General features: G+C 33.1%; 2 protein-coding genes across 2 annotated transcripts; both read right to left on the bottom strand.

Annotated features, from left to right (window-relative positions):
• Positions 1 to 3,580: 3,580 nt before the first annotated feature.
• LOC137823667 (receptor-like kinase) lies at positions 3,581 to 5,360 on the bottom strand. Its single transcript, XM_068628890.2, has one exon. The coding sequence runs from the start codon at positions 5,196 to 5,198 to the stop codon at positions 3,819 to 3,821; it is 1,380 nt and encodes a 459-aa protein (XP_068484991.1). The 5' UTR covers positions 5,199 to 5,360; the 3' UTR covers positions 3,581 to 3,818.
• Positions 5,361 to 16,822: 11,462 nt separating this feature from the next.
• On the bottom strand, positions 16,823 to 20,337 carry LOC137823666 (uncharacterized). The gene is made up of 3 exons (XM_068628889.2): positions 19,345 to 20,337; positions 17,997 to 18,536; positions 16,823 to 17,180 (listed from the first exon to the last, which is right to left on the bottom strand). The coding sequence occupies exons 1-3, from the start codon at positions 20,176 to 20,178 to the stop codon at positions 17,082 to 17,084; spliced, it is 1,473 nt and encodes a 490-aa protein (XP_068484990.1). The 5' UTR covers positions 20,179 to 20,337; the 3' UTR covers positions 16,823 to 17,081.
• Positions 20,338 to 20,544: the final 207 nt, after the last annotated feature.

The following is a 20,544-nucleotide window of genomic DNA, read 5'->3' as shown; positions in this document are numbered from 1 at the left end:
GAGTTGTAACTTCACAATGTTAGATTAGTGTCATCCAACAACAAAACAAATTATCGTGATGCACAACGTCCAGAGTTGTGCATATCTATAGACTTTGATCAATGTTCATCCTTCCAAGTATTGCTATGGATTCAATACAAATTGCAATAAAGTGATCTTTGTTACAAAAATTAAAACAAAAGTTAGTATTAAAGACAAAAGTAAAAAAAAAAATGAGATTTTGTTTTGTTATATATTGTACTTGATCACATTAAATGTGATTTATCTTTACTTTTTACTCAACTAGATCATTGTGATGCACATTTTGAAAGTTTAGTACATTACCTTTGTTGTATGTGTACATCAATGGTAAGTTGGTTGAAGGTTGAAAATGAACACTTTGTATACCTATGATTAATTATAATAGTAACAAACAACTACTCACTGGCTTTGCCCTAATATTTGTGCACCCACAAAATTTTCTTTACAAAACCACTAAATATGCATAATCCCAATTACAATATAAGTTCCTATAAAGATTAGTGAAAAGAATTAAGTGCATAAGGTGTACTTTATTGCCTGTTTTGAAGACATTAACACATCTCCAATTAAACCTAAGATATACACCTTACAATAGACATAGAATTTCTCCGTGAATGGTTCTTCTGATAATGACAACATGTTTCTTTTAGCTATTTCAATTTGATCATAAAATCAACAAGTGAGTCTCTTTTGATAAACACAATAACCAAACATATATCATATTTTTATTTCTAGTCGGACATTGTGGGACCAACAACATGTCCATTAACTCTTAGCCGGAGCTAAAGTGCAACATCTTGAAGTGTTATGTTGCACTCCTTAGTAGGTAGATGATGAGATGTACAAGTCTTAGGTCTCTACCTTTCCACCAAAATGACTACCACATGGTAATCCACCTTTAAAGGGACATAAATGATGTTGGAGACATGTGAAAATGAATATGGTGAAGTCAATTAATTTTGTTTTAAAGAAGGTAAAGTCGTCAACCTAAGTCAACGATGATGGTATTATTACTGATACCCATGTATTAAAAATGATTACTTAAAAATCTTAATTTTATTTAAATATCATGATTGAATTGTGGACATGTAGAATGTCTACTAAAAGAATTATGATGTTTCTAAATTCATCTACCAACAAACTATTCCACAAACCCTAACATCATTTTCATCGAAGCAATAATTTACTTTAGTGGACTTATCCAACGTGTTACCATCATGGAAAATCCAAATGGTTACAATCTTACCTACAAATGTTATAACCCTTGAAAAATGATGTTCCAACATATTTGATTTTTTGTCCAACTATTTGAAAATATCACCAAAGTACTAGATTGTAGAAAATACAAAAAGCAATCGCAGAATTTAACTGAGATTTGAGTTATAAATCAAAATATCATTCACAACTCAAACTACAAGAAAATATTTCATCAAAAAATTCACTAAATAATAATTAATTTAGAGAAAGAAATAATTAGTCATTATATCATTAATTTAGATATTAATTTATAAACTAAAAATTATTATTATTTAAAAAAATTATTATTAATAAAAAAATTTAAACAACACGTGTTTTATATTAGTTCCTATGAAATTGTTTATTTTAATATTTAAATTATGTTTATGTAATGCATTATTTCAAAAATAAAAATATAAAAAAATATTTTTATTAATTATTAAATTATTCTTTTTTTTCACTTGTTTTAGAAAGGGAACTATTATTTGGAAACCGAGTTTCAACTGATTTTCAAGGATGGATAGAACTACTGAAGGCCAAAATTCAGCTCTTTGAAAACTCATTTCTAACTTCGAAGAGTCAACAATTCTCATTTTGTAGATAAATTGGCAGTAGGTTTAATTAGTTTTTTTTTTAAAAAAGGTATATATTTTAAAAAATAAAACAAAATATTTTAAAAAATATTTTCAATTATAAAAAATCTTCAAAATTTATTAATTGAGTAAAATTTAATTGTCATCTAATAAATAATCTCTCACAAATAAATTAAATATTATAATTTAAATAATCATTTTATATTAATCTTATTAATTTTTTATGAGTTATATTAAATAGATTTATTATTAATTACATTAAATAGATTAATTATTTACTTTATTAAGTATATTAATTATTAAATATATTAAATAGATTGATCATTAATTATATTAAATACATTAACCATTAATTACATTAAATATATTAATTATTAATTACATTAAATAGATTAATTATTAATTCCATTAAAATACATAAATTATTAAGTGTATTAAATAGATTGATAATTAATTAAATTAATTAATTATTAATTGTATTAAATAAAAAATTATTAATTATATTAACTAGATTACTCATTATAAAAAATGAAAATAATTAAAAAATATTTTAGATATTAAAAAATACCTCCATAGTCTTCTAACTTATACTATAAGCAAAAATTGAAACACAAGTGGTGGAAAAAATGTTCCGTGAAGAGTACAAAAGTTTATTCGGGCTCCCATTGGATTAAGGTACATCAATAAAGTCAGAAATTTTAATGTATCTTTACCAAAACTTGTAATTTCAAAATATTTTATAATTCTTAAATATTTAATATTGAAAAATTTAAAATAGACATTTAATATATAAAATATTGATATAAATTGAATAATAAATATTACTGTTATTGTTATTTAATAATTTTGATAAAATTGAACTATACATCCAATAAAATTCATTACTCAACAAATTATGATTAGTTTGATCTAGCCATAAAAAAAATTTAACTCAATATGCTTTAATCCCCTCGAATAAGATTGCTTCCTACATTTATGTGAAATGATAAAATTATCTTTTTAAGTTTTAATTTAAGAGGAGAGTATGAATCAAAATACATTCCAGAATTTCTGTTCTGTGATCCGTTCAGTTTCCACAACACTTCCCAAAATTCCTTTTCCAAAATGCATTTTCAGATTTTATTTTCTGAAATTTCATTTTTAGAATGTACTGTTTTATGGAATTGTTTTTTTTTCAATTCTATTTTACAATTTCATTTTTATTTTGGAATGTATTTTTTATTCTGAAATTGCTTTTCCAGAATTAAGGAACAGTTTTGGAAATTTAAAAGTTGATACAGTTGAAGGTTAAAAAAATGGGGTGTAGGAAGAAATAGCCCAAATCAGATTGAATAGTTGAATGGTCCGATCCAAATAAAATCTCCGATTCCCAGATAGATAGCTATATAGATTTTAATCCACACCATTTTTCTCCAAATTCTCATATATTTCACGCAAACCAAATTTTTCTAAACAACTATTCAAAATTGGAGAAAATGAGCAAAACAAACTCCCCTTTGTACTTCAGCTTCAACTTGCTCATGGAATTAGAAATGTGCTTCATGATTAGTTTAAGCAATAGTAGATCCAAGTATAAACCGAAACAGATCATTTAGGGTATCAGTATATATTCATATAACCACTCACTATGATAGCTACATAAGAATTTAGATAAGTTCAAACACTTAAAACGATGAAAGCTACAGCATTACAGAATAGAGCAAAATGAACAATGATAACAAAACAAGGTCTTGTGGCAAAAGGAATGCCTTCATATTATGATATAAACAAGTAAGGCAACACAGATATAATACAACACTCCCTAAACAGTCTGAATTAGTCAGACTTAGAGTAATTCTTTTCTCAAGAAAGAGTCACCTATTATGGCTACATTTGCCGATAAATTTTACACACAACTTGTTCACTTGGTGACTAAATATTGCCAATCTTCTTCATCTTATCTTTTGATATAACTATATATCACGAATCTTAATTCTTAACACTATCATCCGATGTATTCGAAGACAACCTTGACCACGACACAGATTCCCTTGACTCAAGCAACTTCCTACGAATCACTATGGACAAGCTCAACACAATGCAAACAGCAGCCACCAGAGTAAACAACATACCTGTACTATTCCCTGTCGACCAGCTCTTCATAACAGAATCAGCACAAACCTCTCCATCAAGACTACTGAGAGAATTGTTCAACTTCATGACCTCAACTGCATTCAATATACCATCGATGAGATACGGCATGCTACTCCGTGAGGGACCTACAGCAACACTCAAAGCCCCATCTCCTCCATCAACCACAAAGTCGGCGTAAATCGGTGAAGCCAGCGAGTTCGTAATATAGGAGAGATCCAAATCTTGATAAGCCAAATACCCATTCACATACACATTGAAATAAAGCAAACCAAGCGAAATGCTAGCAATATCACAGAAATGCAATCGAACCAAGTACTTATAGCCTCCAACAACGGGAAACACCCAGGTCATATTAACTCTAGGAACAGAATCATTCTTACTCCTGATCAACCTAGCACTGTTATACACATTATCAGGCCCGACCTCACGACTAGCCCCACCAACACGGTACTTGATCCTACCACCAAAGTAAAGCTTCTCAGACCCAACCCTTGTTTTGAAAAACTCATCATCAGGAATCCAAGTTCTCCACAGGGAATCGTTAAAAGGGGTAACTTTAACACCCCCAACAGAGACCCTGTACACAACCTCTAGAGACTGTTTGTTCAACCCCTCAAATTTCTCTACTTTTGATTGGCTCAAATACCGTGCCGTGTCAGGGACAAGGTCTTTGGGAGCAGAAATCACCTCAATGGCGTTGACAAACGCCAATTTCGAATCTTTATTGGGCACAAACACGACCACGAGGCTATCTGCATCGACCCAAATTAGATACTCCACGATCCTAGGGTTTCCGGAGCCACTGGCCAAGCGGGTGAAGTTGCTCAAAACAACATGGCCGTTGAGCAAGACATGAAATTGGGCTCGACCCAGATCGATATTGGAGGAGTTGAAGGGGTGGAAGTGGAAGCGCACGATGTGGGTGCCTTTGTCGGTGATGGGGAAGGAGTACCTGGCGGGGCTTGTGAAAACCCTAGCTGTGTGGTAGATTGGGGGTAAGTCGGGTAGGGGGTTGTCGTTTCGGAGCGAAACGGCGCGGGGGAAGGGGGAGCGGTGGTCAACAATATCGCCGGTGAAGGAGCGGTAGTCGACGAGGGTGGAGGGGACGGCGGAACCGCAGTTGATGAGGTAGTTGTCGGGGGGAGAGAAGAAGTGGGAGAGGGTGGAGAAAGGGAGAAGAAGGAGGAAGAGGAGAGAGAAGAGGGTGGAAGGCATGGTTGTGATGTAGGAGAGGGAATGAGATGATGAAATCTGGTGGGAAGAAGAAGAAGAAGAAGAAGACTGAGTCGGAGAGAAGAGAACGTTGGAGGGACCCACACGCTCTCACAACCTGGTAACTCACTGTCTTGACTTCTTGACTTTTCTTCATCATGCATTTTTTTTTTTTTTTCTGGATTAGATTTTGGTTGGAACGTGTTTTTCTTTTTTATAATATTAATGATGTGATGGTAACTTAGATTTTTGTTTAGGGTTTAGGGTTTAGATTTTTGTTTCCTCACTTCAATTCTTCTTAAATTTCTATATTTACGAATAGTTTTGTGTTATGAACTATCCACTAATGACCCAATAGTTATTACAAAGTTTTTCGATTATTTAAAAAGTGTATATAATTTTTTAGTTAATTTCTAAAATTATTAAAATTAAAAGTTAGTATCATGAAATAAAATTTGTCTTTCGGTCGTTGAGTAGAGGGTTATTATTATACCAAAGATAACGTGTTTATATGTTATTTTAAACAACATTTTTAATTCTATTTATTCATTATAAAAAAATTTCAGTAAAATTTTATGTAATTATTATATTTATTTAAGAAACAACTCACTTGTATGTATATAAGTGATACACTAAGTCAAACATAACATAATGGTTTTTTAATTGAATTGTACAAGATATTAATGCGAGAAAGTAAATAGTTATGGTGAAAAATGTGACTTTGATGATGGAAATGGAGATTTTTAATGTTTTTTTTTTAAAAAAAAATGGCCATCATTCTTCTTCATGCATCGTTACATTACTAATTCTATTTATAGTTGTTTGATAAAGAATAGTCATACATGACTTATTACTAATTTTATTACTAATTTTATTTATAATAACTAAACAACCCTTTTTTCTATATGTTTTTTTACAAATAGTATAATTTTATTTAATGTTTTTTTTAAATGGACAAAAAATTATTTTAAAATTAGATAAATCGTATTTGTTATTGTAGAATATTATTTTTTTATATTAAATTGAATTCATATTTAAACGTACAATTTTAACTATATTAAATTTTGTTAAAATCGTATTTTATATTTCAGAAAATATCAAATAAAATTATACTATTTGAAAAAAAAATCCATTTTTTAATATTGAAAATATCAAGAATGAATTTTGAACATGGACAATTTTAACTTTCATTGCATAAAGAACGAAATGAGAGAGAAAGATTTTGTATAAAACAAGGCTGAAATGTTTGATATTTTAGTATAAATAATTTAATAGGTGAGGGTGTTAATAAAGGATTTAAAATATTAATAATTAACTATTGTCTTTCTTTTTAATGGATTGATAAAATTATTAAGATATATATAAAAGAAATAACATTTTGTATTTAGAGATACATTAACTACTTGAAGTTTCATTTTAAGATACATTAATCACTTTGAATCGCATTTAATTTATATCATTGGAAGAAGAAGATCTTTTTAATGATTTGGATACAATATTCGAACCATTAGAAAAACAAATTCATTTTATGTCTTATGTTTCTAAAATAAGGGGAAAAAAACTTTGAAATTTTATTAGAGATATATTAAACAAACGTTTTTAAATGGAAAGGCTCACTTTCATAAAAACAAAAATAAAGAAGTTAAAGGTTGTGTTTGGATTGAGGAGTGGAAGTGTGAGAATTTGAGAGAGTTGATGTATAAGAATCTGAGAGTAAAGTGTGAAGAAAGTGAGTATGTTTGGATTGAAGTATGTTTGAGTAGATTTATGAGAAAAGTTTATTCAAGTTTGTGAGTGATATAATAGTTGTGAGAGTATTTTTATTTTTTTAAAGGTGTAAAATGTAAGATTACAAACTTACTTTTGTTTTCAAAAGATAGAATAATGAAATATTAGGTTATTTTGTCTAAATTTGAATGAATTAAAATTATTAGTAATATAATCTGATATAGTTGAATAATTAATTTTTAAAAAAAATATTAGTTACTTGATGAAAAATAATTTACATGTAAAATTTTAAATGTATGTAAAAATTGTAAATTGTTATATAGAAATAAATAATTTAAATATTCATAAATTTTAAAAATCTAATTAGAAAATTTGCTTGCATTAAATGTAAATAATATTATTATATTTATAATAATTATTATTATTACATAATTTGTTTATTATAAATAACTATATATTTTTGTATTAAAATTTTATTTTGTTATTAATTATTATATTTTATTTTATTAAAATATTTGTGTTAGTTAAATTTATTTAATAATTAATTTTTGTAATGAAGACTACTTTTTATTAATAAAAAATGCATAAAAAGTGAAAAACTAACATAAGGACAAATTTGAAAATTACTAAATGTTGAATTGGTTTTACCTTTGGTTCTCTTTATTTTAAGGGGAGAAGAGATTTACTATTCACATTTATATCCTCTTATTCTTTTTTCCACAAAACCATATATTCAAATTAGGGATATACTTTCACATCTTTGCCTGTGAATAGTAATAGTAGCAAGTAGCAGGTAACAGGAAGAAGGTAGCAGGTAACAGGTAGCAGGAAGAAGGTAGCAAGTACCAGGTAACATGTAACATGTAACATGTAACATGTATCAGGTATCAGGTATCAGGTATCAGGTATCAGGTATCAGGTATCAGGTATCAGGTATCAGGTATCAGGTATCAGGTATCAGGTAATAGGTAATAGGTAACAGGTTAGAGGTAACAGGTAACACGTAACTGGTAACCAGTAACAAGTTTAATTTTGTATCCCTAACCTTTTAAAGGCCTAAAGGTATATTTGTGGTAGTTACAGTCTCATATTGTGTTGGGATGAGTTGTGATTTCAGGTTACAAGTTTCAAGTAAATAGAATTTTAACTTAGTAATAAACGAAAAAATTTATACATTCCATAATGTCTAAATGTTTTGGTTTAAAATTATACTTTTTATTCCGTGAATGAATTAGTTATGATTCTCACGGGTGAAAAGTTGTTTTGAAGCAAACACACAACTAAAGATTGAAACTGTCACAAAGATGCCTTTAGCCCTTTAATGTAAAAAAAAAGAGAGTATTATATGACATTTGTGTTTAAGTTGAATTAGTAAGAAATCTAACAAATTGTGTTAAGAAAAGCAAGCCTATAACATGTTTAGGGTAATATCCATGAAAAGTATAATACAAGAGCATGACATCTCTTTATAACAGAGATCTTCAAAGATTATTTTGACAACAACAATTACTGATATAACTTCTGTAGAATAATTTACTTCCTAATTTACTTTTCTCCATGATGATATAAAAAAACACACAGTTCTTTGTAGAATGCAATTTCAGTTAGAACCATTCACAATTTAGATAACAACAAACAATAAAGTAAATTTTGGACCCACTTGTTTTACCAAGAGAGGCTCAACATGCCACCAAAAATAAGTGAAAATAATGCAGATCATGATAGATATGTATTTAAGTATATTTATTTAATTTACTTTTGAAAGACTTACCTAGTAGGTAGCAAGTAGTAGGTAGACGGTAGCATGTAACATGTAGTAGTTAACAAGTAGGCGGTAGCACAAAACATGTAGCATGTAGCATGTAGCAGGTAGATGGTAACAAGTAGGTAACAGGTAACTGGTAACAAGTAGGTAACAGGTAGATGGTAACAGGTAATAGGTAATAGATTAGAGGTAACAGGTAACAGGTAACTGGTAACCAGTAACCGGTAACATGTAACAGGTAACATGTTACATGTTACATGTTATAGGTTGTTACATGTTATAGGTAACATGTTACATGTTATAGGTAACATGTTACATGTTATAGGTAACATGTAATAGGTCACAAGTAACAAATAACAAATAGGTTTAAAACTGCCACAAAGATGCCTTTAGCCCTTTAATGTATTAAACAAGGGTATTATAAATTATTTGACATTTGTATTTAAGCTAAATTAGTAAGAAAGCTAACCAAATGTGTTAACAAAAGCACACCTATAAGGTAAAAGGTAGCAAGTAACAAGTAAGGGGTAATAGGTAGCGGGTAACAGGTACAAGTAGCAAGTACCAAATAACAAAGAGCAGATAGCAGGAAACAAGTAACAGGTAACAGGTAACAGGTAACAGGTAACAGGTAACAGGTAACAGGTAACAGGTAACAGGTAACATGTTACATGTTATAGGTAACATGTTACATGTTATAGGTAACATGTTACATGTTATAGGTAACATGTTACATGTTATAGGTAACATGTAATAGGTCACAAGTAACATGTTACATGTTATAGGTAACAAGTAATAGGTCACAAGTAACAAATAACAAATAGGTTTAAAACTGCCACAAAGATGCCTTCAGCCCTTTAATGTATTAAACAAGGGTATTATAAATTATTTGACATTTGTATTTAAGCTAAATTAGTAATAACGCTAACCAAATGTGTTAACAAAAGCACACCTATAAGGTAAAAGGTAGCAAGTAACAAGTAAGGGGTAATAGGTAGCGGGTAACAGGTACAAGTAGCAAGTACCAAATAACAAAGAGAAGAAAGCAGGAAACAAGTAACAAGTAACAGGTAACAGGTAACAGGTAACAGGTAACAGGTAACAGGTAACAGGTAACATGTAACATGTAACATGTAACATGCAACATGTAACACGTAACATGTAACACGTAACAGGTAACATGTAACAGGTAACATGTAACAGGTAACATGTAACAGGTAACAGGTAATAGGTAACAGGTAACAGGTAACAGGTAACATGTTACATGTTACATGTTACATGTTACATGTTAACAGGTAACATGTTACATGTTATAGTTAACATGTTACATTGTATAGGTAACATGTTACATGTTATAGGTAACATGTAATAGGTCACAAGTAACAAATAACAAATAGGTTTGAAACTGCCACAAAGATGCCTTTAGCCCTTTAATGTATTAAACAAGGGTATTATAAATTATTTGACATTTGTATTTAAGCTAAATTAGTAAGAAAGCTAACCAAATGTGTTAACAAAAGCACACCTATAAGGTAAAAGGTAGCAAGTAACAAGTAAGTGTTGGGTTTAATAGTGCCAAAGTTCAAGAGGGGGGGTGAATTGACCTTTTAAAACTTCTTCGCAAAAACAGTGTTTAACCCAGTTTTACAGAAAATAAATCGATTTATGTAAAAATGAACAGATTTATTTCAGCACTGTTTTTTGTTTGAAAAGCTTTTAATTCAGCAAGATTAATCACAAGATCATGCAGTGAAAATTTTCAGCAGCACACACACAAATATCAGATTTGAAAAACAGTGAAACACAAAACTGTAAGCTTCAATTTCAAGCAAGTGATTATAGCATGCTAATTAATTGAGTTACCTTTGCACACAAGCTGTTCCAGTGGACTTTAACAGACTATGAATGTCCTTCTTGATATTAAGCAGTTTTCCAGAAATTAAGAACACTTAATCACAGAACAGCAAGCTTCAACTTTTAGCAATTTGTTTAAGGTTCAATTAATGATATTGACAGTTTCTTGATCAGCTTATCACAGTCAATCTGTTCCAATGGTTTTAGCAGATTATGTATGTTCTTATCAGATTACAACAGCTTTTTCAGAAATCAAGAACAGTATGCACAGTGCCCAGAAAGAACAGATTTATTTTCAATTGAACAGATTTATTTCTTTGCTGTTTTATCAATTATGCAGAAACGAAATTGCAGAGAGAGAGAGAGAATGAACACAAGCAATTATACTGGTTCACTCAACCTGAGCTACATCCAGTCTTCACCAACAACAGGTGGAAATCACTAAAACACAGTACAATCAAGTACACTTCCCACTGTTCTTGAAACCTACAAGAACTTAGGTACTCTTGCTGAAAAAACCTATTTCAGCACTCACACACACATCCACTCTCCAAGAACACCTATCAAGAAGAGGATTCAACCAAACTTTTACAAGTAATAAGAAGTGAAACGACTACACCTGATTGAGGTAGCAAAGATCAGCCTTAAACCAGTAGGCAAGATTGCTAGAACAGTAGCTGCACCTCACACCAAGCTTTTGGAACCAAACCAAGAACAAGCACTTTGTGATTTTCGAAATCTTTGAAGAACAAATGCTAATCCTTGAAAACACTTAACTCTCTGCTGTCAAAACTTGTTTTTTGCAAATGTATAAACTGTTTGAATCGTTTTTTTAACTCAGAAAACAAGCTTGCATTTTATAGAAAGCCAGCATATAACAGATTTTTGAAAAACAGTTAAAGCTGTTATAAAATGAACAGATTGAAAATAAAATGAACAGATTTATTTTCAAAAAGCAGTTAGAGAATCTGTTAAGTGAGGAGACTTAGTCAACCATTCTGGTGCAGAGATAAAACTGAAAACGTTTAAGCTTGTCATGGCACCAGAGAGAAAAAGAATCTATTCATTTACAGATGAACAGATTTATTTTTCAAAACGAAAACAGAGAAGGTTTAACTATTTGAAACTCAGTCGTTTTGAAAAGAAGAAGACTTAGTCAAAATACCTGATGCACAAAATCCAATTTTTACAAGACTTTAGCCAAGGCATCAGTGAAGAAAATGAATCTGTTTATTTAGAAAAGAACAGATTTATTTTTATGCAGTAAAACGTGTTTTTTGTGTAAAACATGTGCAAAACAGTTTTAGAAAACTTATGCTTGTTCTTAACACATGGCCAGTGGTTATGAGGTGAGTTACTCAGCAAAAAGCTACTCTTAGACAACCTCTAAGCACAAACTAAGACATACTTAAAGCAAAGCACAAATACATGGAAAGGACATAAAAGTCTTCATCAAACACTACATACAAGTCTTCATCAAACACAATCTTGAAGGGGCAGCAACCATCTTCAACAGTAAGGGGTAATAGGTAGCGGGTAATAGGTACAAGTAGCAAGTACCAAATAATAAAGAGAAGATAGCTGGAAACAGGTAACAGGTAACATGTAACAGGTAACGGGTAACGGGTAACGGGTAACGGGTAACGGGTAACGGGTAACGGGTAACGGGTAACGGGTAACGGGTAACGGGTAACGGGTAACGGGTAACGGGTAACGGGTAACGGGTAACGGGTAACGGGTAACGGGTAACAGGTAACAGGTAACAGGTAACATGTTACATGTTATAGTTAACATGTTACATTGTATAGGTAACATGTTACATGTTATAGGTAACATGTAATAGGTCACAAGTAACAAATAACAAATAGGTTTGAAACTGCCACAAAGATGCCTTTAGCCCTTTAATGTATTAAACAAGGGTATTATAAATTATTTGACATTTCTATTTAAGCTAAATTAGTAAGAAAGCTAACCAAATGTGTTAACAAAAGCACACCTATAAGGTAAAAGGTAGCAAGTAACAAGTAAGGGTTAATAGGTAGCGGGTAACAGGTACAAGTAGCAGGTAACAGGTAACATGTAACAGGTAACAGGTAACGGGTAACAGGTACAAGTAGCAAGTACCAAATAACAAAGAGAAGATAGCAGGAAACAGGTAACAGGTAACAGGTAACAGGTAACAGGTAACAGGTAACAGGTAACAGGTAACAGGTAACAGGTAACAGGTAACAGGTAACAGGTAACAGGTAACAGGTAACAGGTAACAGGTAACAGGTAACAGGTAACAGGTAACAGGTAACAGGTAACAGGTAACAGGTAACAGGTAACAGGTAACAGGTAACAGGTAACAGGTAACAGGTAACAGGTAACAGGTAACAGGTAACAGGTAACAGGTAACAGGTAACAGGTAACAGGTAACAGGTAACAGGTAACAGGTAACAGGTAACAGGTAACAGGTAACAGGTAACAGGTAACAGGTAACAGGTAACAGGTAACAGGTAACAGGTAACAGGTAACAGGTAACAGGTAACAGGTAACAGGTAACAGGTAACAGGTAACAGGTAACAGGTAACAGGTAACAGGTAACAGGTAACAGGTAACAGGTAACAGGTAACAGGTAACAGGTAACAGGTAACAGGTAACAGGTAACAGGTAACAGGTAACAGGTAACATGTAACATGTAACAAGTAAGGGGTAATAGGTAGCGAGTAACAGGTACAAGTAGCAAGTACCAAATAACAAAGAGAAGATAGCAGGAAACAAGTAACAGGTAGCAGGAAACAAGTATAACAGGAAACAAGTATAACAGGTAACAGAGGTAATAGGTAACAGATAATAGGTAATAGGTAATAGGTAACAGATAATAGGTAACAGGTAACAGGTAACAGGTAACAGGTAACAGGTAACAGGTAACAGGTAACAGGTAACAGGTAACAGGTAACAGGTAACAGGTAACAGGTAACAGGTAACAGGTAACAGGTAACAGGTAACAGGTAACAGGTAACAGGTAACAGGTAACAGGTAACAGGTAACAGGTAACAGGTAACAGGTAACAGGTAACAGGTAACAGGTAACAGGTAACAGGTAACAGGTAACAGGTAACAGGTAACAGGTAACAGGTAACAGGTAACAGGTAACAGGTAACAGGTAACAGGTAACAGGTAACAGGTAACAGGTAACAGGTAACAGGTAACAGGTAACAGGTAACAGGTAACAGGTAACAGGTAACAGGTAACAGGTAACAGGTAACAGGTAACAGGTAACAGGTAACAGGTAACAGGTAACAGGTAACAGGTAACAGGTAACAGGTAACAGGTAACAGGTAACAGGTAACAGGTAACAGGTAACAGGTAACAGGTAACAGGTAACAGGTAACAGGTAACAGGTAACAGGTAACAGGTAACAGGTAACAGGTAACAGGTAACAGGTAACAGGTAACAGGTAACAGGTAACAGGTAACAGGTAACAGGTAACAGGTAACAGGTAACAGGTAACAGGTAACAGGTAACAGGTAACAGGTAACAGGTAACAGGTAACAGGTAACAGGTAACAGGTAACAGGTAACAGGTAACAGGTAACAGGTAACAGGTAACAGGTAACAGGTAACAGGTAACAGGTAACAAGTAACAGGTAACAGGTAACAGGTAACAGGTAACAGGTAACAGGTAACAGGTAACAGGTACAAGTAGCAAGTACCAAATAACAAAGAGAAGATAGCAGGAAACAAGTAACAGGTAGCAGGAAACAAGTATAACAGGTAACAGAGGTAACAGGTAACAGAGGTAACAGAGGTAACAGGTAACAGAGGTAACAGGTAACAGGTAACAGGTAACAGGTAACAGGTAACAGGTAACAGGTAACAGGTAACAGGTAACAGGTAACAGGTAACAGGTAACAGGTAACAGGTAACAGGTAACAGGTAACAGGTAACAGGTAACAGGTAACAGGTAACAGGTAACAGGTAACAGGTAACAGGTAACAGGTAACAGGTAACAGGTAACAGGTAACAGGTAACAGGTAACAGGTAACAGGTAACAGGTAACAGGTAACAGGTAACAGGTAACAGGTAACAGGTAACAGGTAACAGGTAACAGGTAACAGGTAACAGGTAACAGGTAACAGGTAACAGGTAACAGGTAACAGGTAACAGGTAACAGGTAACAGGTAACAGGTAACAGGTAACAGGTAACAGGTAACAGGTAACAGGTAACAGGTAACAGGTAACAGGTAACAGGTAACAGGTAACAGGTAACAGGTAACAGGTAACAGGTAACAGGTAACAGGTAACAGGTAACAGGTAACAGGTAACAGGTAACAGGTAACAGGTAACAGGTAACAGGTAACAGGTAACAGGTAACAGGTAACAGGTAACAGGTAACAGGTAACAGGTAACAGGTAACAGGTAACAGGTAACAGGTAACAGGTAACAGGTAACAGGTAACAGGTAACAGGTAACAGGTAACAGGTAACAGGTAACAGGTAACAGGTAACAGGTAACAGGTAACAGGTAACAGGTAACAGGTAACAGGTAACAGGTTACAGGTTACAGGTTACAGGTAAATAGAATTTTAACTTAGTATTATATGAAAGAATTTATACATTCTAGAATGTCTAGTTTTTCTTGTTTAAAATTATACTTTTTTATTTTGTGAACGAATTAGTTATGATTGAAATTGGCACAAAGATGCCTTTAGCCATTTAATGTATTAAACAAGAGTATTATAAATTATATGACATTGGTATTTAAGCTAAATTAGTAAGAAAGCTAACCAAATGTGTTAACAAAAGCATGCTTATAACCTGTTTAGGGTGATATCCATGAAAAGTATAAAAAAATTTGATATTTAGAAAAGAGTATCTCCTAAACCAATATAAAGATACACGAGCATGACATCTCATTATAAGAAAGAGCTTCTAAGATTATTTTGACAAAATCAATTACTGATATAAGTTCTGTTTAGGAGATCAATCACTTCCTAATTTACTTTTATCCACGATGATATAAAAAAAAAAGTTCTTTGTTGTATGTAATTTCAGTTAGTACCATCACAATTCAGAAAACAACAAACAATTAAGTAAATTTTGGAGCCACTTGTTCTACCCAGGGAGGCTTAACATGTCACAAAAAATAAGTGAAAATAATGCAGATCCTAATAGATACGCATTTGAGTATATTTATTTAACTTGTTTCAGAAAGACTAACCTAACAGATAGGAGGTAGCAGGTAACATTTAACAGGTAGGAGGAAGCATGTAACATGTAAAAGGTAGAAGATAAAAGGTAGCAAGTAACAAGTTAGGGGTAGTAGGTAGCAGGAACAGGTAACATGGACTAGGTAACAAGTAACGAGTAACAGGTAATAGGTAACATGTAACATAACAGATAATAGGTAACAAGTAACAGATAATAGGTAACAAGTTTAATTTGTACGACTAATCTAGCGGGTAGTGGGTAGTGGGTAGCAGGTAGCAGGTAATAGGTAACAAGTAGAAGGTAGAAGGTAAAAGGTAGCATGTAACAGGTAACAAGATTCATTTTGTATGCCTAACTTTTTAAAGGGCTTATGCCTAACTTTTTAAAATTAGGGTTCATAAAATTGGAAAAAACATCATTCATGGGAATCATAAATTTGAGCATCCATGCTCTGATAGCACATGTAAAATCAAATCGTACAATAATAAACAATAATGCACATCATCATAAGGATCTTACAAATTATTATTCTCACATTCCATACATTTATTATAATAGAGATAGACATTTACCTTGATCAATCAGAGTCTCTATGTGAGCCGTTTCTTTAATTCCTTTTCTCAATCGCACTCTTTCTTGATAGTTAACCAATAAAACAACCTCATTTGCAGAGACAAAATCTGTTTCTATTCTTTTCCAATCTCCATCAAATTAGAATTTTTTTTCAGTTATCTCATATATATATATATATATATATATATATATATATATATATAACTTCTTACATTAACCAATGAACCTTTAATTTTATTAAATCATATTCAAATTTAAAGTCCAAAATCTATTTCATATGAATCACATTATAAAATTAATTTACATCACTTTCTAACATATAAATAAAAATAAAAAGGTTGACATTAAAAAATAAATTTTAATCATTTATAAGCTAATGGACCTTTCCATTTTGTTCTATTAATCATAATCCACATACTGATATTTTTCCAGTATAAAAGTTACATACACTTTTTTTCATATAATTTGCTTGTGTCGGAAACTACAAACAAAATTATGCAGAAGAAAATACATGTAACAGAGAAACTGATTGGCATGAGTATTCTTTCACCACATCTTAAAAATCTAATGTAAGTTATAATAATTTTACATCATCATAAGAACCCCACCAAACAAACACCAATTAATTTACATTTGCAATGCTACTCTTCGGCACACTCTACACTTTCCACTACGAAGTTCTTAAAATCATTTGAAAACCACAGCTAAGAAAAAAGAAAAATAAAGAACATGATTAAGAATATTATGAGGTGAATCCTCATGTCTCTTAATTATTAATTAGCAAATTCATCTTTTCTACATTCTCCCACCTCAATCACCATAGTTCCTTCCTCCTCTGTTGGTCTAAACCTGCAACAATTTCTCCTTGGAGACTGCTCAAACAATAACACAAACCAAAACCCTTTTAAGTAAGCAATTTTTCAGTTCCACTCATTAATATCAAGTGAAACTAATACAATAAAGACAAATATATCAAATTCACACATTCTATTAATCAAGATGACTCATTTTATCTCAATAAATCTAACTTTAAATATTATTTGAAATGTGATCTAACTCCAAGGACTCCACTTCCATAAATTCTGTCCCCAGTATTCTAAGTTTCCTAAATGGGACTCTAATTCATTATGGAGTGGTAACAAAATCTTTAACACTCATTTTTTTTTTATCTAAATCTCTAACACACTCATTTATGGATTAAAGTCTATTAGAGGTAGTATCCCTATGATTTTTCTTTCCCACATATTACCCAATTGAAATAGGGCAATTGCTTCCTGCACCCAACACTTTTGAACCTGCACCCAACACAATTTCAAAATTCCAAAAATATCCTTTATTCCAGAAATGAAAATCTGGAATTGAAAATAATGCATTCCAGAAAAGTAAATCCGGAAGAGATTATTGTGTTTCAGATATAAAAATATGGAAACAAAAAATCAAAATCCTATTTCGGATAAAAAAAAATCCAGAATTAAAAATCATACATTCTGGAAAAATTTATCTGAAAGAGATTATTGTGTTCCGGAAAAGGGGTCCAGAATGTAATTTTATACGTAACCCATTTTTTTAAGGGTATCTTTGTCTTTTTCCCTGTAATTGGGTGCAGTCATGTGGTGCAGGAAGCAATTGCCTTAAAATAGTAATGAATATGGGCCAAAAACTGGGCCTTGAGAAAAGAAAGAACCTACCTTGTCCCAGAAATGCGAATCAAGTTTCTTATGAACCCTTATGATTGAGATTTGGGTGGGATCCGGCATTTTCCACCTGCAACCCGGGTTGGGCTGGACCCGAACATAGTCACTGACAGTCTCATCAGCAACCCCATCATAGATCACATTATCCAAGTAGAAAACAAAAGGTTTCAGGCAAGCATTCCGGCTGAAAGGCCGCGTGTTGAACGGAAATCCAGTATAATCCGCCCGCCGGATCCAATTCAGAAAGGTTCTCGCCGGCATCTCCATGTCCCGGGCCAAGACAATGCCCCGGACTATTTGAACCGCATAGCCCCACGAAACGGATACAGTCCAATACCGGCTTCTGTCGTAGCATATGGACTGCTGCATGAGCCCATAAGAGTCCAGTCTCATGGGCCCAATAAGCCTCTGCAGGGCCTCCAAACGGCTGGCGTTTGGGAATATGGGCTCAATGACGTCCAAGTGGTGCATGGAAACTAAAGGTGTGATGGGATGTGCTGCTAAGAGCCCAAACACGTTGCCGTATACATCAAACTGAAAACACCATTAAAAGAAGCACAGTTGTAAAAAACTGAATGCACGATGAATTAGGTTTTGTGTTGTGTGATTACGTGGCACTCATAAAAAACAATGTGGTTGCATGAGTTATGTTAGGACACCTCTGCAGAGGAAGAGTAATAAATTAGCCACGTGCATCACACGTGGAGGCAACGCATGCATTGGATGTTCTTAAAAGCTCGTGTTGAATAAATACTACAAGAAAAATAAATGAGAAAAGAAAAGGTGGAGGAAGCAACAACTTTTCATAATTGCTTTTTCGAATCCTGGAACATCACAATCACTCTCTCATTTCGCTTTTGTTTCATAGACAAACTCGAGGAATTCGGTAACTCCACTCTTTCCCAGGCATCTTCTTAAATAACAATCAAAATTTGCCTCAAATATGAAACCCAAAATATTGTACTTAGTGTGTGCCACCTACAAATATTGTTTTTTTCTGTTTTATGGCATTATAGCACCCTAGAAAAATATTATTATTATTATTATTATTATTATTAACTCATATCATTGAATTATAACTCCAGGCACGATATTGTCCATTAAACTAATGATGATAATGAAGCATATATGAATCAACCATATGTTTGGGAACTCAAAACCAAAATTCAAGCAGCAAAAGACCTACTTAATTAATGCTAAAACAGTAACACTAAATGCAGGTTTTGTTTTATAGCTACACAATGCATGATTTGGACTGAACAATTTTCTAAGATAAACTGAAGAACTTGTGAAGAAGACAACAGAAGCAGTGAGTGAGAAGAATATTTGAGGGAGTAGAAACCTGGTGAAAGCCAATTTCCTTGGTGAGAGGGACACCAAGCTCTGCCATACAAGCCTGGATCCTGTCATCTGAGCCGAACAATGCAGGGTACCTCAGAAGGCAATTGTCCTGCATTTTCTCCAATGCCACTGCCAAAGGGTAACTTATGGCAAACCCTCCACCCCCATAAGCCATGTTATAGGAAAAGTGAATATTCTGCAAGTGGCTCTCCGAATTCGCCCCTATGTAATAGAATTGCTTCTCATCATACTTCTGCAACACCTTCACCAAATTCTCAGTCACGAAGAAAGTGTCATCATCCCCCATCACAAACCACCTCACATTCTCCATCCCAAGCCTCACTGTCTCCGACACAATTCGAGATATACGAACCCCCAACTCCTCACGTGGATTCTTCACCTTCAGCTTCGAGACATCGCTCGATATTCTCAATGTTGGTAAGAGGGTCTCATCCCCAGGTTCACTTTCCACTTCTTGGTCTAGCCACACATTGCCCCTTGTTTCGTTTGGCCTCCACCATAGCTTGATGTACTCTTTTCTCTGCTTCCATAGCCTGGACGAGGCTCCTATGCCAAACACTATGTGGGATATGTTGGTTTTCTCAAAGGCTTTTGGGGTGTGTGGAGGTGGGGGAGGAGTGGTGGCGATGGAAAGGTGTGTGGTGGTGGTAAGAGGGTAAGGCTTTTTTAGAGAACAATCGTATGAATGAGTGATGAATCCAAGGGAGTAGCAGAGGTAGGAGATGGAAACCAAGAGGAAGAAGAAGCTCACCAGTTTTGCTATGGTCCATGAAGAGTGAAAGTAGTGTTCTTGATCCTTGAGGTTGCTTTTCATGGTGGAGATGAATCAATGGTTTCAAGGATTTTGCTTAAACAAAATGTGGAAAGAAGAAGAAGGGCACAGATAAGTAGCGGCAGAAAGAGTGAAAAACGAGAGTTGACAGAACACAACAAAAGGAACCTCTTCTGGGCCCCTATTTGTTTTAGACTCAATGCATAATTCCTGGGGAGTTCATACAAATCTCATCAATTCTTAGTAAATGTTTAAGCTTTAATTGTCCCTTTTTAGTCGTTATGATTCTCATAACAGTTGAAGTTGGTTAAAATTTTGAAAATAAAATATTTTATATCTAGTAACAGAATTCATAATTCATTATATTTTATCTCTAAAATTCAAATAAAATTCACTATTTGAAATTTT

This window comes from Phaseolus vulgaris, chromosome 8 (genome assembly GCF_051622355.1).
Source record: "Phaseolus vulgaris cultivar YP4 chromosome 8, ASM5162235v1, whole genome shotgun sequence".
Lineage (NCBI taxonomy): Eukaryota > Viridiplantae > Streptophyta > Magnoliopsida > Fabales > Fabaceae > Phaseolus > Phaseolus vulgaris.
This window is presented reverse-complemented; position numbering and strand designations above follow the sequence as displayed.

What these genes read in the sequence shown, in the direction of transcription:
- LOC137823666 (XM_068628889.2), bottom strand. Translation starts at nt 20,178, where the DNA reads ATGAAAAGCAACCTCAAGGATCAAGAACACTACTTTCACTCTTCATGG. An exon ending in AGGAAATTGGCTTTCACCAG is followed by an intron (nt 18,537 to 19,344) that starts GTTTCTACTCCC and finishes TGGTGTTTTCAG; the next exon opens with TTTGATGTATACGGCAACGT. An exon ending in ATTCGCATTTCTGGGACAAG is followed by an intron (nt 17,181 to 17,996) that starts GTAGGTTCTTTC and finishes TTGTTTGAGCAG; the next exon opens with TCTCCAAGGAGAAATTGTTG.
- LOC137823667 (XM_068628890.2), bottom strand. Translation starts at nt 5,198, where the DNA reads ATGCCTTCCACCCTCTTCTCTCTCCTCTTCCTCCTTCTTCTCCCTTTC.